Source organism: Colletotrichum jinshuiense, chromosome 9, assembly GCF_051148585.1.
Source record: "Colletotrichum jinshuiense chromosome 9, complete sequence".
Lineage (NCBI taxonomy): Eukaryota > Fungi > Ascomycota > Sordariomycetes > Glomerellales > Glomerellaceae > Colletotrichum > Colletotrichum jinshuiense.
Genome location: NC_139316.1, coordinates 684,432 through 703,268, shown reverse-complemented (window position 1 = coordinate 703,268; position 18,837 = coordinate 684,432). Strand labels below are relative to the sequence as shown.

General features: G+C 52.7%; 7 protein-coding genes across 7 annotated transcripts; 4 read left to right on the top strand and 3 right to left on the bottom strand.

The window, feature by feature from the left end:
* Positions 1-108: 108 nt before the first annotated feature.
* Positions 109-689, bottom strand: EsH8_IX_000203 (SRPBCC domain-containing protein; the record flags this gene model as incomplete). The annotated part of the gene is made up of 3 exons (XM_083266539.1): positions 109-354; positions 411-554; positions 621-689. The coding sequence occupies 3 exons, from the start codon at positions 687-689 to the stop codon at positions 109-111; spliced, it is 459 nt and encodes a 152-aa protein (XP_083130104.1).
* Positions 690-1,210: 521 nt separating this feature from the next.
* On the bottom strand, positions 1,211-3,004 carry EsH8_IX_000202 (cytochrome P450; the record flags this gene model as incomplete). Its single annotated transcript, XM_083266538.1, has 4 exons — positions 1,211-1,324; positions 1,452-2,459; positions 2,516-2,715; positions 2,797-3,004. The coding sequence occupies 4 exons, from the start codon at positions 3,002-3,004 to the stop codon at positions 1,211-1,213; spliced, it is 1,530 nt and encodes a 509-aa protein (XP_083130103.1).
* Positions 3,005-3,964: 960 nt separating this feature from the next.
* Positions 3,965-4,840, bottom strand: EsH8_IX_000201 (cell wall mannoprotein 1 family protein; the record flags this gene model as incomplete). The annotated part of the gene is made up of 1 exon (XM_083266537.1): positions 3,965-4,840. One exon carries the CDS (start codon positions 4,838-4,840, stop codon positions 3,965-3,967), a length of 876 nt encoding a protein of 291 aa, XP_083130102.1.
* Positions 4,841-7,909: 3,069 nt separating this feature from the next.
* On the top strand, positions 7,910-8,628 carry EsH8_IX_000200 (GNAT family N-acetyltransferase; the record flags this gene model as incomplete). The annotated part of the gene is made up of 2 exons (XM_083266536.1): positions 7,910-8,291; positions 8,369-8,628. 2 exons carry the CDS (start codon positions 7,910-7,912, stop codon positions 8,626-8,628), a joined length of 642 nt encoding a protein of 213 aa, XP_083130101.1.
* Positions 8,629-9,263: 635 nt separating this feature from the next.
* EsH8_IX_000199 (mono-functional DNA-alkylating methyl methanesulfonate N-term-domain-containing protein) lies at positions 9,264-12,914 on the top strand (the record flags this gene model as incomplete). The annotated part of the gene is made up of 3 exons (XM_083266535.1): positions 9,264-9,361; positions 9,460-12,529; positions 12,591-12,914. The coding sequence occupies 3 exons, from the start codon at positions 9,264-9,266 to the stop codon at positions 12,912-12,914; spliced, it is 3,492 nt and encodes a 1,163-aa protein (XP_083130100.1).
* Positions 12,915-13,419: 505 nt separating this feature from the next.
* On the top strand, positions 13,420-14,455 carry EsH8_IX_000198 (ubiquinol--cytochrome-c reductase catalytic subunit RIP1; the record flags this gene model as incomplete). Its single annotated transcript, XM_083266534.1, has 4 exons — positions 13,420-13,702; positions 13,806-13,894; positions 13,964-14,114; positions 14,274-14,455. 4 exons carry the CDS (start codon positions 13,420-13,422, stop codon positions 14,453-14,455), a joined length of 705 nt encoding a protein of 234 aa, XP_083130099.1.
* Positions 14,456-16,901: 2,446 nt separating this feature from the next.
* On the top strand, positions 16,902-18,599 carry EsH8_IX_000197 (uncharacterized protein; the record flags this gene model as incomplete). The annotated part of the gene is made up of 3 exons (XM_083266533.1): positions 16,902-17,420; positions 17,477-17,648; positions 17,713-18,599. 3 exons carry the CDS (start codon positions 16,902-16,904, stop codon positions 18,597-18,599), a joined length of 1,578 nt encoding a protein of 525 aa, XP_083130098.1.
* Positions 18,600-18,837: the final 238 nt, after the last annotated feature.

Below are 18,837 nucleotides of genomic sequence, written 5' to 3'. Positions count from 1 at the left end.
GCCGAGCTCCGAAAACCCAGTTCCCACTGGATAGTAGTGGAAGGCTGCGCGAATTTTGCGTGTAATTGTGCCGCTATATACAACAAAATGAGAGGTGAGGCTTCAAGTCTAGGCTGCATGACTTTCGACCTCCTTCTTGAGGTCTGCGTTGAATTCATTCCACCCAACAAGAGTCTTTTGCCTCAAACCCCACATTGGGGCCATGAGGAATGATAGCAGTCCTCGAAAAACCTCAATCTGGATGAACTTGGTTCCACCAGGGTTCTGCTCGCTCGGTTTGAAGTAAAACTGGTGCGCCCCGGTGAAGAGTACAGGTATTGACCCCTCCCAAGTGAAAACCTCACTTGTATTTTCCTAGCCAGGTCAGTGAGACAACAAGGTACGACCATGCAATTCAAGGGCAACCCTACCTGAATGACTGGCTGGAATGCTGTTCCTCTCATGTTGACCTTGACTTGGTCGTCTGCCTTCAATTCCAAAGGACTTTTAGTCGGTTCTACCGGTTCAATTACCCATCCCTGGCTCCACTGTTTATATCGTTGAAAGTCCAGGAACTGTTATCAATTAGTTACTGGGTCTTTTTTTATGTTTAATCGCACTGCCGGACGGATCGCACGTACCACCGATCTCACCGTGGCCGGTGATGCTTGAATCTCGATCTCTGCCGATACGCTCTGAGTCTGTCCCATGGTTCCGACGGAGGATTTGCGGGCGGGAAAGTGGAGGTGCGTTGCTCTGACGGATTGCCGTCAGCGTCTTTTTGGGGGGTTGGCGAAACACGTGCACTACCAAGACGGGAAGGCTAGAGTTGAAATTGCGACAGACTTAATGAATCAACTCGGGAATCGGCAAGAGGGCACATCTTGGTATATATAGATTTTTGAGATAACACAGTCATTGGTGCATTCCTTCGAGGAAATTTGATGACTGCATAAGCGTCGTCTTCGGTGAAGCCACAGAATCGGCGACAGGTGTAACATTTGCGCCGTAGACGCCGTTTCTTGGCGGGATTGGCTCGGGCAGCAGTCGAACCCCGGGCTGTCTGCAAGCCACACCGGCTTTTGGTCCAAATCCGGTGGTATTTGGCCGAACCGGGGTCCCAAAACAGGCGGGGCGGGCTGTGCATCGTGAAGATATGATCCACCATTAATTGTTCTGCAACAAGTTGATCAAAAGTGCACACCTGTATTGAACGTGTTCAATGCGCCTTCTATCGCTCAGAAGCCAGAACCCACATGTCTTTTTGACAGAAGATCCCTGCAAAGTTTGATTCTTTCCATGGCGTGTCGGGCTTGGCGAGGCACCAATCGAAGTTGTGCATTAGCTTTAAAAACACATTAGCCATGAAATAACTAATCAGTCCGATCAATGGCTCGTGTTGGTTGATGGATTTTGTATCCTTGAGTTGCCTGCCATATATATCAAAAGGATTATGGGGCGTTCGTACTTACCTCGAAGACAGTCTTCCCAATTTCCATCATGGCAATAGGCCGGCCCAGACACTGATATTTACCATACCCAAATAAGAGCTCATGTACCCGATGCATGTTAGCCAGCTTCTTCTCGTCTTTCTCAAGCAGCCACCGCTCCGGACGGAACTCGTCCGCATCCTCTCCAAATACTTCCTTGCTCAGATGCAGCGGCCACACCGCGTAATTGACGTTTGTGCCACCGGGAAGGAAGACAAGTTTGCCACCTATAACGACTGTGTCGCCCCCATCAGGAACGCGCTTGGGGACCGAGTCCGTCACCGGCGGATGGACGCGCATTCCCTCCTTGATGACAGCATGCAAGTACTCTAGCTTTCGAATATCAGTATCCGAGACGATCCCCGAAGGTTGATCCGTCTGATCGTCCCTGGCAAATACGTCGACCTCTGCTTGAAGTTTGGAATACACGCGTGGGTGAGTAAGAAGATATAGCATGACCACACGCAGCGACGCGGCAGTCGTATCCGAACCTGCAATCATCTGCAATGTCGTCTCCGATACGAGTTCGTCCTCGGTGAGACCGTGTCGAATAAATGAGGCAATCATATCAGAGCGCTTCTCCTTGTCAATGTCACGTGCTAGCCGTTCCTTGACGATAGCGCGACCCTGGGCGACCATTTTGCCGAAGCCATTGGGATCCGTTTCTTTGGGTCCGATCCGTCCAGCAAAGGGTGGTCTTTGTATGATCTTGTAGAGGCCCAGAGCAAGGATGAATGTGGCCGCCTTCAGACCAGTTTCGGCAGCCTCGACGACTCCGTATACGTCCTTGTCTGCCTTTAGATCGCCAAAGGGTTTCCCAAAGCTGATATCGCTGATGACGTCCAAGGTCAAGTATTGGATCTTTTGTGCGAAGTCCATTGGTTTCGCCGACGCTTCTGTCGAAAGGTATTTTGAACGGATGAGATGAAGCAGTTCTGAGACGTGCGTGTCGACTGAATCTTCCAAGGCGAGATTCTCTTTGCCCGAATACTAGCAAGATTTTCAGCTTCTTGTTACATGAGACAGAAGGTTCACGCTTGACCTACACCAGCCCCCATCATTTGCCTCAGTTTCGCGTGTCTTTTTTCGTCCAACTCGCTGAAGACGTGGTCCTTGTCCGGTCGTGACCGGGTGGCGCGGTAGAACCACTCACTCCTCGTGTATGGCGAGCGGACGGCGCTCATGTGTGCGAGGAGATCCGGCGACGAAGTGACCAAGTCGTTTGGCCCAACGCGAGCAATCGGGCCTGGGGAAGTCTTCGCATCAGTAGCTGAGGCCTCACTCCAGCTTGGAGGTTTGTGTCTATTATGGCCGCAATGTGACGTACCGTATTTCTTGCATACTTCATCGTATTTCAGATGAGACTTGAAGCTTAGGATAGCAAAAATATGCCAGGCTTCAGACCAACCAGAACTGAACGGGCCTTTGAAAGCCTTGAGGCGGTTGTACGTTCGGAGCTTTTGACATACGTACACAGCCATCAAGACTGAAGCGAGGGCCCATGACAGGCTGTAAAACTGGGAAAGAATCCCCATGACTGCATATAATAAGGTCCCGAAGTCCTGATCCTACCAGCTTCTCGGTTGCCACGGTTTTCAACCGGAATAAGTTGAATGGTTTCACTTGCTAGTGTTGTTGTTTTGTTCATGGTTGTAAATGAGGGGTCAAAGAGTGGCGCTCACCATGAGCGATGAGGTCCCACGAACACATGCCTGCTGATCTCCTCTTATCTTGCTCGCTAAAATTCTCGGCTACAGTAATGCGACGGTGGACAAGGCTTGGATGCAGCCAAAGGTAGAGAGAACCAGTCAATACTGTGTTGTCTTCTCTAGATGATTGGGTCGTTACCCATCGGCTACCTTAACGGTCCAATGACAGATGGGTGATTAGGACGTGGCGGTATTCCTTGCATGTGCCGAAAAAGCTCACCACAAATATTGGGACCATCAAAAGGATTGTAAAAGATACGACTTTGGTTATCGTATATTGAACATACGAGGAACTATATCACAGGTTAATTTCTTTCTTTCTTTTTGCTGGCTAGGTCGTTTTCATCAATCTTTGAACTCGGATGAAACTGGAAGGCAAAAGGTGTTAAAACCTTTAGATTTACATGTAAATCTTCCACCAAGATGACTTGGAACTAATTATCTTTCTCATACTGAAAGATTAATTAGGCCTCCAAGTAGTATTCTTATTATAACCTATCCTGCTGCCTTGTCGCGAGGGTCATGTGCCTACGGTGGTTGATTCATGCATAGCAATAACACTTTGATTCATGTTATATGCACGCTCAGCAACGGGTAAACAAAATATTTCAATCCAAAGCACAATTAAGTCAAAGGTAAGATAATTCGCCAATAAATACTTTTAGATACATTGAGCTGAATCCAGTTCAGTCTATATGGTATAAGAAGGTCATAAAATGATATCATAGGTTCCCGAACCTGTTTACGCTTGAAACGCCAACTCCCAATAACCAGCAAAATAATCGCTTACTGCTCATCGGCCTGGGTATCTGCTTCCTCTTCCTGATCATCTGCGTTCTCCTCTTGGTCATCTGCGTTCTCCTCCTGGTCATCTGCGCCCTCAACCTCAACATCGTGGATCCTGCCCTTTGACTTCTTCTTCTTCCTGTCCTTGCGGCCAGCAGGAGGAGCAGCAACCTGAGGCGGGGGCGCGGTACCGGGCATGGGTACAAATCCAGTGGGGGCTGCCGCGGGAGGTGCTGCCGCGGGAGGAGCGGCTACAGGAATTGCAGCTGCGGGAGGAGCGGCGGGAATCGCGGCGGCAGGCACGGCAGGTGGGGCAGAATAAACGGAGATGGTCTGGTCAAAGATCGACTCGACCCTCAATCTGCTCTCTTCTGCCGTCCTCAGTTTGGTCTTGGGGACCTTGTTTTCCAGCGCCGAAGTCAGTGACAGGCTGGAGGATTTCGACCTCTGGAGGGCCTGCAAAGTGATTCCGCTGAAGCCGAGGCCGTCGAGAGTGGACTTCCTGGAGGCCAAGTCCCCGAAGGTTGCTCCCGTCTGATCAATGATATCGTCTGTGGTCCGGCGGAGCTTATTTGCCTCCACGCCGGTAAGCTGTCTTGCAGACTGAACGGTCACTGTTGCCTGGTCGGCAGCACCTTGAGCCTGTTGGACGACGGTGAGAAGGTTGTTTGCCGCGCCGGCACCGCCGTCCAGGGAACGTATTGCCACATCAAGGGCTGTGAGCGAGTCGGACACAGGAGCGAGGGCATCCAGGATGGTGTTGAGGTCGCTTATGAGGCGGGTCTCGATAGGAACGGCCCTGGTGGGGTTGATGGGCACAGCGGCGGTGATCAGCGCCTGGCTGAAGAGGGCAAGAGTGAACTGTATTGTGTGCATTTTGATATGGGTTGTTGGACGCAAAGGTCTGAAAGATGGTTGAGAGAATTTGTAGGTGTGGGTATAAACCAATCTTATGTCCTTGAGTTCCTTGTCTGATGCAGAAAATTCATTTCCCCATCGGAGGGAGACCGATTGGGTTTATAAACTATTGTTCGGCTGTCCGTGATGAATGGAAGCTTGGATCACAACCAGAACCAAGGTTGAGTACGTGTGGTGCTGTCAGTAGCATGACGCCGTGAGACTAACTTCCAAACTAGAGGCATCATGAAAGACGGTCAACCTGCAGTGACACACAAGCTGAGACCGTATTCGAATAGTGAGGGGGCTCGCGAATTTCCTAGACCGGCGTCCCCGACGCAAGGATCTTCCGCAACTAGTGCAGCAAGGTCTGTGTGTTTGCCCGTGGTTCCCGGTCGGTAGGTGCTGATATGCAGGTTCAATCCGCTTTTGACAGACTTGACAGAAGTCAACAGCTTGACGGCTTTGAATTGGTGACTAGAAAGGGAACAAACTTCCAGACTCGGTCGGCCTCTGATCTGTGCAGGAAACTCTGCAACGCCGATGCAGCAGGGATGGTGCCCCGGCTACATGATGACATACATAGTATGGGTTGTCAGAAACATGAAACAGATCGCCCCTCTTGATAGCTGTAGCACTAACTTCAAACCCGCAGCCAAAGCTCGGGGAGAACCCCTAGACGGCGCTCTCGGACGCAGCCGTCATATGCCATATGCCAGAAGATGAGATGAGCGACGAGTTGTGATCCAAATGTAGACTAGCCTAGGTGACCGGGGACGCAAGATGGATCCCCAAACCCGTTTCGACGACGTACAATCTTTGGCGAGGCAGGTCCGGTGGTCCCCGCGGTCGGTGCCGATGGTGAGTCCGGGCTGCGCACTACTGCAGTCTCTTTATGGAATTTAGAGTCTTCGGCCCCATTACGCGAGCCTGTGCTGTGCATCGTTGGCATCCACCCGGTGGACAAAAAAAAGCGCACACTATAGACCGCCACCACAAAACAGTCCGCAATCCAGCAATCAAGGCTGCATTAAATAAATCAACTTTACCATACAATTAAATCCTTTCTAAATGCAAGGTTGATAGAATTACCAGCAGGTTAATTTACCCTCGCGTTTAATTACTTCTGCCAGCCTGTCAGGCATTGAATCCACCCACTTATTAATAGTCTCTTGGTGTAGTAGGTCGTCCTACGCCTCCTTAGCTAGCTCTTTAACTTCGCCTTCTACCTAATGTGAATAGTGGCGTACGTGCTCTTTTGGTATAAGCCAGTAATTCTCTATAGGCGAGAGATCTAGTGAATCGTGACAGTTAAAGTAGTATTCCAGCTTATGTTTAGTCTTCTAATCCCGAACGATATTTCTCTTGGAAGGCCTGTGGCCGGAATCTCCATCCTCTTTAAGAGCAAAGTCATCACCGCGTTTGAGCCACTCTTTAACGTGCGGCTTAAGCACCTGGTTAATATAGCACTTATACGACATCTTTCTATTCCTATTCCCTACGTTGTAGAAAATCAGTAGGCTCTTAAACTTATACCTAACTGCAGCCTATATGTGTATACGCTTCCTATGTTTATCTTGAGGTGCGTTAACTTCTTGGGTATAATCTAAGCAGTATCTCTCGCCAGGTTTTCGGATTACATGTATTCTTCCTTTTAGTCCCAAGCTAAAGTGGCATTCGTCAGAAAATCGAACCTGGTGCCAGTCCCGAGAGGTAGGATACCGCTCAAGCATTGTTTGGGCAAAAGAGACGCGGTCTTCAGCTGTAGTTAGGCTAACCCAGCCTTTACGGCAGGTAATACACTTGCGATACCTAAGAGTGCCTACTGCTTTACGAACAGTCTGTAGGTGACAGTCAACTTTAATTCCAGCCTCTTGAGGAAGACTCTCCCACGATAGAGTACGGGCGTCCCAGCCTTCTTTCCATATAAACTCATCAAGTCTACGTATATAGTCGTCAGATAGGAGGCGCTTCCGGCCTCTAGTCTCGTCGGCGAAGGGATTATTATGGAAGCGGCGAGGGTCGTCTCGTAGCATCTCGTACCCACGGCGGCGGCTAACCCCAAAGTGGTCAAACACACGTTGCTTAGGGTAGCTCGCATCAACCTTCTGGAGGAACTCAACAGCCCCTTGGACCTTGGCCTTAGTTGGCGTATCAAAATGCTGGCGGCCCATTTTCGTATAGTAAATAATTCGTGGGTTGCAACAGCTGGAAGTAATAGTAGGGTGTGGGTGGTAGGTGGTGGGTGGTGGATGAGGGAGAATGAGGGGGTGGCGGTCTATAGTGTGCGCTTTTTTTTGTCCACCGGGTGGCATCCAAGCTTTTGACGTTTGCAAGACGTCCCCGCAAACCACCCTTGGGAGGCTTCACTGGGAAGGCAAATCCTTGTAAAGATCCACTGTACAAGGTAATTGGCCGACGTACTCGGGTTTGTAGCGCAGCTCGGTTGCCGGGCACGTAGCCCCCTAGTCCCATGGCTTCATAGCTTAATTGGTGGTGCCTGGAATGGTCATGGCCCTCAAACAGTATTCGAATCATCAAAACTGTTTAAAAACAATATAGATACCGCTGACCTGGTCCTTGCTCAACTGGCTTTTTTGGCGGTGGGCTGTACCCTCCATTTTTCTGCTGGTTCAATACGGATAAACATTCGAGGATCAGGTTGATTGTGATTAATTAAAAGCCTGGCGTGTCCCACCCACCGGCTGTATGAGTTATAAATTAGGTATGATAGATAAAAGAACTTTTGATACAATGTTTTCCCACAAAAGGATTTAGGAAGCAATCCTACCTTCAATAGACTTCCTATACGGGACACCGACAACCCCGCCAATGGACGGCTGGTAGCCAAGAACAGCAGTCGGCGATGAGTCAGACCGAAAGCCTTCCGGACCGGTCTCCACAACGAATAATCCCCGCGCCAAAGTCCCCCAACATCACAAGGTGGCGTGCTACAAGTATGCTTAAGCACTCTCCGCCCACGAGAGATACGTTCCCCAACCTGCTCAAAGTGTAGTGAGGTAACCAGTGACCAATTACCTGAATACCATGCCAATCGAAATCCAGCCCGTCGTCGAGGCCGATCTGCGGCGTTGCGCCGAGATTGAGCACCTGGCATTTGCAGAGAGTGTCTTCAACCAGGTCATGTTTCCCGGCCCGTTGCCCGAGGATTTTCTAGGGTTACGTGCCAACGACCTGGCCAGACTGATTCGAGAGGACCCAACTGTGCGCATGTTCAAGGCAGTCGACACGGAGCTCTCGGGCAGCGAGGCGATTGTGGCTTGGTGCAAAATCAACCTACACCCGGAGGGCATGCCGACGCCAAACCCACGCGCGTGGGGTTCAGGCTGCAACCAGGAAGCGTGCAATCTTCTTTTTGTCGGCATGGACCAGATGCGCGAGCGTCTGATGAAAGACAAGCCATGTGTTTGTAAGTGCTCGATATACCGGCGTCATCACTAGTTTATGGCTGGCTGAGATGCCACTTGCAACTAACGCGGGATGTAGACCTGCATATCTTGGTGACAGATCCAAAGCATCAGAGGCGCGGGGCGGGTTTGCAGCTGATGACCCCAGGCATGCAAGAAGCCGTTCGGCTGGGCGTCCCGGTTTATTTGGAGTCGTCCGAACCAGGCCACCCTCTCTACAAAAAGGCTGGGTTCAAAGATATTGAAGAGCGTCGGGTGGACTTTAGCAAGTTCGGCGAGTCGCAGCCTCACCTGACTTGGGCGATGATCTGGGAGCTCCCCAGCCAGCGGTGCCCATGAATGGTCCTATGTTGAGAGTCTGCTATCTGACGCCTGTCACCCTGGCTGGCGCGGTGAACAGTTGGCTCAAGAAAAATATTCTCGAAGAATAACTCGTGGGATAAAATCGAGGCCCGGAGGTGGCCCGGTCGACAGGTGAAACCGACGGAAACAAGACACAATCGTATTCGTAGTTGATGAAGAGAAACAGTTGTAGCTGTCAGCCTAGCGGCGCCTTTCCGTTGTGCCAGGACCATCGTACAGTGCCCCACTAAGTTACCAAGGCCACTTTCTTACACGGAAATTGGTCCATGTTGAACAGTGTGAGCTTTGCCTCCGGAACGAAACGGGCAAATTACAGATTAACTCGCTGCGGAATGCCTGCGCGAGTTTGGTGTGGCCCCTGCGCTGGATACATGCAGTGGCAGGCGGCTGTGGCACTTGCCGGGCGCGCTGCTTGACGGCGGCAGCTTGCAGCCCCACTGTCTGTACTGAATTGATGATGAAATCGTGCCTCACCTCGCTGTGGTAGAGGGGCCCGGACCTTCCAAGCTAAACTCCGACGCAAAGCACCGACCGAACCGCCCTCGCCCATTATCGATGGCTGCCATCTCGGGAACGGAGCTCCTCCCTCACCAAGCTCACAGACCGGCACCATGTCGTACGTCGCGCCCATACACAGACCAAGCAGCATACGACAGGCCTTGAGAATACGCCTGTCGGAGCACGACGAAAATGAGAGCTTGGTGGTAGCGTAAGTTGGCCGCCCTCTCTGCCCCTCCATGCGCGAGCCGCCCCATGATGGGGGGCAGGGCCCTGGCGCCTTTCTTGCGTTTGCTGACACCCTTCGAGGAGATCGAATAGGCTCGAGGTATGGCGTGTCACGCCAACCGACATGTACATGCTCGGCTCTGCCGCCGTATACGGCACAATCCTCCTCCTGCAACGCCTACGACCCAAGGACAGCAAATCCGACCTTTTGTTCGTCGGCACCGATCGATTCCAATACTTCACGGCACAATGGGACTCTGGGACACAGAGGCTTCATACGGAGCAGGTCATTGCGGACAATGCGGAACCTCACATGCGCGAAGCTCAGAGCCAGGACAAGTGCTTGGTAGATCCGTCCGGCAGGTTCATGGCTATGCACTTGTGGGAAGGTGTCATGAATGTCATGCGCCTGGGAACCCGAAAGGGAAGTCTCGGCCGTCTTGACGATGCATGGGAACAGGTCCGCCTATCCGAACTGTTTATCAAGGCAAGCACCTTTGTGCCTACCGAGACTGGCCACCCAACCGTTGCCTTTCTCTATCAGTCCAAGATCGACAAAGAAGATGCAAGACTCGCCGTCTACAGACTCATGACCGATGATAAGAACACAAATGTTTCCAGATTCGACCCGGACAGGAACAGGGAGCTCGACCTCGAGATCAAGGATCCTTACGCGCGAATCATCATACCCGTGAACATTGTGGAAGATGAAGTTAAAAGATACCACAAAAGAGATACCTCGACTGCCAAAGCCCAGCTGGGTGGCCTGATTGTTGTTGGAGAGACCTTGCTGGTCTATGTCGACACTCTGACCAAAACGAAAGTTGAGAGTGGACTCGTCAATCCAGCCATCTTCGTCGCGTGGGCCGAATACGACGACACAAATTACTTCCTTTCCGATGACTACGGCAATCTTCACCTTTTGACAATCGAAACTGAGGGTGTCGTGGTTATAGGCATGACCGTCAGAACCCTGGGCGTGACTTCTCGCGCGTCTTGTTTGGTCTACATGGGAGATGGCATGCTTTTCCTGGGCTCTCATTACGGCGACTCACAACTGCTGAAAATCGACGTTGGGGAGATGACGACAAAGCTTATTCAGACTATCCCAAACATCGCGCCCATTCTCGACTTTTCCATCATGGACTTGGGAAATGCTGGAGACAGCCAAGTGGGCAACGCCTTCTCTTCGGGCCAAGCCCGCATTGTTGCGGGTTGCGGAGTCCACCAAAATGGCAGTCTGAGAAGCATTCGCAGCAGCGTCGGCTTAGAAGATATCGGGGTTCTAGAAGATTTACAAGATGTCCGTGGCCTATTTACTCTTCGGTCACATGGATCGGACAAGGTTGATACCTTGGTCGTCTCCTTCATAACGGAAACAAGGGTCTTCAGATTCGATGCTGAAGGCGGCATCGAGGAAGTGTTCGAATTTCAAGGACTCACTCTGGATAGGCCGACGCTGGTCGTGTCGAACTTGCCCAACGGTCAATTGCTACAAGTCACAGCTTCTACCGTAGCTCTTTTCGACTCTGAGAGCGGCGTCACACTCAGCACTTGGTCGGTACCTGACGGTAAGGCTATCGTCAATGCATCAGCAAACCGTAAATGGGTGCTGCTCTCTATAAATGGTACCGCTCTTACATCCTTGGATTTGTCTGATAGTCTGTCAGCCCGGGAACAAATCGTTGGTAGCGGCGTCGGAGGCGAAGGGGATCAGATATCTTGTATTCACGCCGCCAGTGACCTTGATGACGTTGGCGTGGTGGGTTTCTGGGCGACTGGCTCAGTATCCATCATTGACCTGCGGACTCTCAACGCTCTTCAGGGAGAAACCATCAAGCAAACGGATGATAGCGTGTCTGTGCCGAGAGACATGGCCTTGGTGCAACTTCACCCGCCGCATCTATTAGGTCCTACCCTTTTCGTTGCAATGGAGGATGGGCAGGTCGTATCATTTAACGTCTCCAAGGAGGACTTTTCGCTGTCCAGTCGAAAAAGTGTCACCCTCGGCAGCAAGCAAGCTGGGCTTCATGTTCTGCCCCGACCCGACAACGAGGGTATTAGCAACGTTTTTGCTACTACCGAGCATTCGAGTCTCATTTACAGCTCGGAGGGACGAATTATCTATTCCGCGGCCACCGCGGAGGATGTCACCTACATTGCTTCCTTCGACTCGGAAGCTTTCCCAGACGCCATCTTCCTGGCCACCGATCGGAATGTCCGCATTGCGCACATTGATGCCGAAAGGAGAACACATGTCAACCCACTGCCCCTGCGTGAGACAGTGCGTAGGGTTGCTTACTCGCCAGCACTGCGGGCTTTCGGCCTCGGTACCATTCGCAGAGAGCTCATCAACAATGAAGAAACGGTCACCAGCTCGTTCCAGCTAGTCGATGAGATTGTTCTCGGCGTTGTGGGCAAGCCATTCCATCTCGATGGCTCCACATCAACAGAGATGGTCGAGAGCGTCATCAGAGCGGAGCTGCCCGATAGTACGGGTCAGCTTTCCGAGCGGTTCGTCATCGGTACGAGTTACCTGGCCGATCCAGAAATCGACGAGAACAGCGACGTCAAGGGTCGAATCTTGGTCCTTGGCGTCGATTCTGACAAGAACCCATACCTAATTGTTAGCCATGAGCTGAAAGGCGCTTGCCGAAGCCTTGGCGTGATGGGAGATAAGATCGTTGCCGGCTTGAGCAAGACGGTGGTGGTCTACGATTATGCTGAGGAATCGACGACCTCGGGTGCACTCCGCAAACTGGCTACTTTCCGGCCCTCAACATTCCCTGTCGACCTCGACATCAATGGGAACATGATTGGTATCGCTGATCTAATGCAGTCGATGACCCTGGTCGAATTCATTCCGGCGCAGGATGGCAACAAGGCAAAGATTGTAGAGCGAGCACGCCACTTCCAGTACATCTGGGCCACCTCGATTTGTCATCTAGAGGGGCATTCATGGTTGGAGGCAGATGCGCAGGGAAATCTCATGGTGCTGAGAAGAAATCCGGATGCACCGACAGAGCATGATCAAAAACAAATGGAGGTTACTAGTGAATTCCATCTTGGAGAACAGGTCAACAAGATCCGGGCACTGGATATTTCTCCGAACGAGAACGACCCCATCATACCCAAGGCGTTCCTCGCGACAGTAAGACAAGCTAAAATCAGTCATTCGTTCGTGGAGAATTCAAATACTGACACACTTCTAGGTTGAGGGGTCGCTGTACGTCTTTGCTGATATCAAACCGGAATACCAAAGCCTTTTATTGCAATTCCAGGAAAGGTTGGCAGAGGTAGTCAAGACTCTGGGACAAGCAGAAAGTGAACCCGGCGCCGGCTTGTCTTTCATGACATGGCGAGGCTTTAGAAATGCCAAACGCTCTGCAGAGGCGCCATTCCGTTTTGTCGACGGCGAGCTAATTGAGAGATTCCTGGACTTGGAGGAGTCGAAGCAGGAGGCTGTTGTTCAAGGTCTGGGTCCGACGGTTGAAAGCATGCGGAACCTGGTAGAGGAGTTAAAGCGCATGCACTAAAACATTATAAGGAGATGTTGGATAGTCGATAGTGGAGACCCGAGCGGATGACGAATTACGCCCATGGACGGCTTTTGAATGAATAATACTGTATGCATTGCAAGAGCCCGGTAGTAAGCAAGGCTTTGGAGCCACAAGTGGCTAGGTATGCCAAGTGAGCGTGGTATCACAAGCAAACTTGAAGTGAATGATGAAAAACAAAAAAAACAGGTTGCACCTCTTAATTGCATTCCTCTAATGGGAGGATTGCAGTTATCCACATCATCCAAGCCATCACTCGCGCCACTCCGGAAAGGGCCGGGTAATGGCTGCCCCCACCAGCCAATCAACAGGCACCAATTTCAGAACCTTCTGCCTCAGGCCAAGAGCCAGAAAGCTTTCGGCAATCCTCAAACCACAGCATCACGAAAAAAGACGCTCTTTTGACCAAACGTCATCCGTTCCCCAATTGCATCTCGCAACCACCCTTGCCGCAACCCTCTCCCCTCCCTGCGAAACCTACGAGATGGCGCCCCTCGCACACGCATCCCGCACCTGCCTGCGGCAACTGGCACGAAGCAGCCCGTCCGCGACGGCTGCGCGCGCCCTCAGCACCTCGGCCGCCCGGAACGACTCCACGGCCTCGAGCTACTCGAGCCCCTTCAAGGGCGCGCAGAAGGGCAACAACATCCCCGACTTCAGCAAGTACATGAGCAAGGGCTCCGCCGGCACCAACCAGCTTTTCGGATACTTCATGGTTGGCACGATGGGCGCCATCACCGCCGCCGGCGCGAAGTCTACTGTCCAGGGTAGGGAGCATTCCGTAACCCCGGGAACCGAACGGAGATGCGACATAAGGGCATTTGGAGGATGAACAATGTGATCGTGGCTGACGGATGGTGTCAATTGCAGAGTTCCTCGTCAACATGTCCGCCTCCGCCGACGTTTTGGCCATGGCCAAGGTTGAGGTCGACCTCACAACCATCCCCGAGGGCAAGAACGTAAGTGGCCTGATACGGACTCGTGCAAAAGGATCAAGCAACGAGCATACTGAATTTTGAGAATCACAGGTTATCATCAAGTGGAGAGGCAAGCCCGTCTTCATTCGCCACCGCACCCAGGCCGAGATCGACGAGGCCAACAAGGTCACCGTTTCCTCCCTCCGTGACCCCCAGGCCGACGAGGAGCGTGTCAAGACTCCCGAGTGGCTTATCATGTTGGGTAAGTTTTCTATCTAGAATCAATAACCTGCAATGCTCTCTAGTGTTTGCTCCGGCCGCCCGGAGCAATGGCACAAGGAACGAGTGGCCAGTGCTTCTTGGCTCTCTACCTCCGAATTCATGCTCCGGACCACATTAGCTAACGTTTATGTTTCCCCAGGTGTCTGCACGCACTTGGGTTGTGTCCCTATCGGCGAGGCCGGCGACTTCGGCGGATGGTTCTGCCCTTGCCACGGATCCCACTACGATATTTCCGGCCGCATCAGGAAAGGACCTGCCCCTCTCAACCTCGAGATCCCCGAGTACGAATTCCCCGAGGATGGCAAGCTGATCATTGGTTAAACGGCACCACTGTAAGAGTAGAGGACGGAACGAGAGGAGGCCAGGCCCCATCCGCGGGGCGTGGCGTTTGATGGCAACAACAAACTAGAACAATTTTTTACTTGCATTGGAGATGAGATGGTGCGGGTTTGGGTCCAAAGAGAGAGGTTCTTTTTCTTTCTTCTTAGACGTGTCCCGGGCAATGATGCCATTGTACAAAAAGTCACAGAGCGTCCAGGAACAATGAGTAGCCTCGCAACTTCATAATAGCCACCCCTTGGCCAGGTTTGTGATTCGTGTTGCAAGTGATTGGCTGATGAAACGGAGACATCGAAGCGTTTGCCACTGGCTCAGTACTGGATTTCTGCAAGAGCGGCATCAAACGGATGACGGATCTCAAACCGAGTTGCCGGCCTCGGTTCCAAACTTTGATGGATAGCACCTACCGAATGACGCTGTGACCCTCCCCCATCTCTGGGGCCACGGCCTGGTTTTAAAGCTCGAAGCCTTGTGGTAATATGGTAGCGGCAGATGTGATAAGGTCGATCAGACTGCGCCGTGTTTACGTGATAACGATGCCTGCACGGAACAACTGATCCGGCCCGGCTGACTGAAAGAACAACGGTAACGCATGAGCGGAAGAGCTGTTTACTGTCCATGAGATCGTCGCCGCATTGTCCGGCAGATGACGCGGTGATTTTTGCACAGCAGATATAGGAGGCAGGGGTTTAGGATCTCCCGCCCTGTATGCATTGTGAGTGGGACGACGGAACCCGGGTGTTGGAACCATGACTGAGAGGTGCCCCGTTTCTGGATACACGGTCCGTTGGCCCGTTGTCTGGATTACCTCTCCCAGGTCGGATCATTGCTAGCAAGACGGACAGGAGGCGGAGGGAGAAGGGGGCATTTAGAGCAGGTCCGGGCGTCGCAGGAGTTGTCGGATCCCGGGTGATAAAGAGGGTCACTTGCTTGGAAGCACGACGGTGAAAATAGAGTAGATGCGTGGGTCTTATCTAGCCGCCGGGGCATGGTAGTGAGCGGAAGCTGTTCAACGTCAACACATATGCCAAACTGGACCAAGTATCCGTAATTGCCAACTTTTGGGATGGCAATTCTGGTACCACTAGTTGTTTCTAATCACACGTCAACCTAAGCGGTCGGTTTGGGAGTGTTCCTGCATCAGGCATCGGCACGTCTTGGCGAATTGGTGTCATGAAACGCTCTGGGCATACAATACTACGTATTCTATCATCCATCACACGGTCACTAGATATAATCAACCATGAAAAGTTCTGGATGCTCCTTAGTGACGGCGACAGGCAAGGTGAGACGGCGAATAAAAGACGTCGAGCCGTTGACTGGGGTCTGCTACCCGCAGGACCCCTGCAACTCCACATGTCCAAACGCAAGCATGCACACCAATAGAGTTGCTGTAAAAGCCGGTTCGGAGCTGCCTGAGACGCGGTCCCGCGACAGGTGCCGTCTGATTTGCGCTCTCCTCAAACTCTGCTCAACTTCAGCTCATCCCCGCCAAGGACAGGGGTCGAAGAGACCACATCTTGATTGACGATCCATCGATGAGGCTGCTTTTGAGTTTGATATCAGCCATGTCGGCTGCAATTACCGAGAGACATCCACTGAGAAACACCGTTCATCCCATCAAGTAATGGGTGGCATGTATGCGATTTGACAGGAAGGAAGCCGAACTACATACCGGCTTGCAGCGCTTTCATCGAGACGATTTGGCACGGGTCCCATGGCTTCTGTTTTCAACCTGGCCCAGCGACCTTCTTTTGGGCTATTCTCAGCGGCCAGTGTGTACGGTCTCCCGTTATCACTCTGACCGGACCAACTCCCGAAAGTGGTAGCTAGCAGGCGCCTTAACCATCGGACGGGAGCCGCAGCTCCAGTAACTAGAGTGCGAAGAATCCTTGGCTCACACACGTGGAATATCCCATGCTCCCATATATGTGGCGACCGCATCGGAGAGCCTCCTAACCGACAGTCCATACCCACTCAGGAGTCCGTTCCCAACCCGCCAAGTCATATCATCACGTGGAGCCAACACCAGCGTGCCGTTGATCTGCGGGTTGGCTTTCCCAAGCGAGCTGTTCAGGGGCACGGTGGACGTCGCGAGTATGAGACGAACCCAAGATATGGGCGATTCCGAGAATAGGTCTTGTTCCAATGTCTTGGCTCATCATGCCGTATATAAGTTGCTGGATGCTTTTGCCAACCGGTAGGAAGAGTTGCTTTCCATTCAGAATCCGATTCACACATTTTCTCTTTCGTTCAGTTCCGTGAACTTTTTGTATTTCTACCTTTTCATTCTTTACTGGGACTTGTCTCTTTCACAGAATCCTTTGGGCCGGCCCTTCTTTTGAGACATCATTTTTCTTGGGCGTGTTTTCATCGCCTCCTGACAAGTTTATTCTTTCTCCACGGCGGTTTACAACGAACTTTCATAATGAAGTACCAAACCACCACCGCTCTTGTGGCTCTTATCAGCCTAGCTGCCGCCGAGGTTCCCCAGGAACACTCGCACGAAAAGTATCTTGTGGCCGTCAACAAGCTGCTGCAGCAGGACAATCCGTTGAACATTGTCGACGCCGTCTTCGGACTCCTCGGCAATGCAGCTGCCGCCGAGGGCGCGGGCGACGTCACCAACCTCGATTGCCTGCACCAGGCCACGGCCGACTCGGCATTTAGCGCGGCCAAGGCCGCCGGCGACATCGAGGGCCAAGCCAACGCCCTCATCTTCCGGGCCATCGAGCGTAACACGGGTTCTGTGGGGTTGAAGAGCGTATTGTGCGACGAGGAGGCGGAGAACCCCGAGATTGCGGCCATCAGCCAGCACCAGGACCCGGCTTCGGAGAACGCGGCCGAAGAGAACAAGGCCATTACGCTTGCCTTGGCACAGCAGCTTGCGTCGATCGGGGCCGACCCCCTGCTTGCGCTTGAGTCGGGCACTTTTGCCCCTGGAGATGTGAGTTGTTCATACTATATGCATGCTTACTGGGGTTGGGTAGCTAACTATCACAGCCCAATGATGCCACTGGAGCCGGTAACTCCTGCAACGTTCAGGAGGATGCCGAGGGGTGCATCTTCTCCCAAGGCCTGCTCGTTGAGGACGCCACTCCCGAGGAGATTGAAGCTGCTGTAGCCGACATCGCGGGTGGTGCTGGCAATGCTGGTGCTGACGAAAACGCCGAAGGTAAGCTCCTTCATATTTCTTCATGAACCTCGTGAGAGAGTGATTAGTGTTGACGACCTTCTAGCATGCCCTGCTGGCAATAGCACCGCAATCAACTCCACAGCGATCGCTAGCAGATTCAGACTCAAGACCCGAAATGGCGCTGGCAGGTCTGCCAACCTCATGACTGCAGACAAACTGCGACGAGGCTCCGGCAATGCCAGTGGGAACGCTGCAAACAGCACTGCCGATGCTACTGATAACTCTGGAAATGCCAACGACAACGGAAACGCTGTCGACGAAGATGACAATGCTGATGCTGAGGATGCCACCAATGACGACACGGCAAACGACGCCGCCACGGGGACCACCGACATTCAGACTTTCGCCGGCGACCTCGGCGGTCCCGCCCCGCCCGTCACCTCCTCCGCATCCTCAGACAAGCCCTTCGAGGTCAACGGCGCAACCTTCCTGAACGCGGGAGCAGCTCTCCAGCGCTCATGCGCGGTGCAGCACAACGCGTGCGCCGACGCCGCGAACTCGGGCGCCGAGGACATCAGCGTCGCCGACTGCGGCACGCAGGAGGACGAATGCCTCGCGGCGGCGTCGCTGAAGAAGCTCAGGAGGGCGTCTGGCCTGAATGCCGGCGGACGGCGTATGCGGATCGCCACTAAGCTCCTCAGGGGGCGTCAGGCCGGCGCGCTTGACTTTGGAGCGTGCCAGGACCCCAGCATCCAGTTTGCCGAGGGCCTGGATGGGCGCAAGGAGGCGTCGTTTGGGCCGGCGGGCGACTTCGAGCATGGCTCGGCGCTCAACATCAACATCATTAGCAGCTTCATCTGCGGGCAGCTAGAGTCGAGGTGCCAGTCCGACGAGGCCACGGTCGCGGCTTGTGAGCAGGGACAGGCGGATGCGCAGGGTTTGGAGGGCCAGGCGGCTGCCGACGCCTTCAATGCGGCTCTGGGCCTCTGAAAGTGGTCATCGGATGACGACTTTTTTTGCTTTGTTAGGAGTTGGGTTGAGTTCCATGAGTGACGCACCGAGACCAGGAAGGATTGGACGAAAATGCTCGACCGCGATTGAGCAATGTCTAGATTACAACTTGAATGATGAAATGCCTCCGTGTCTTCTGTCTTTTCATGATTTTTAGCATCTAAAATATGACTTTTCATGAGCCCTTTCCTTCAGATTTCAAAGAGCGGTTTGGTGC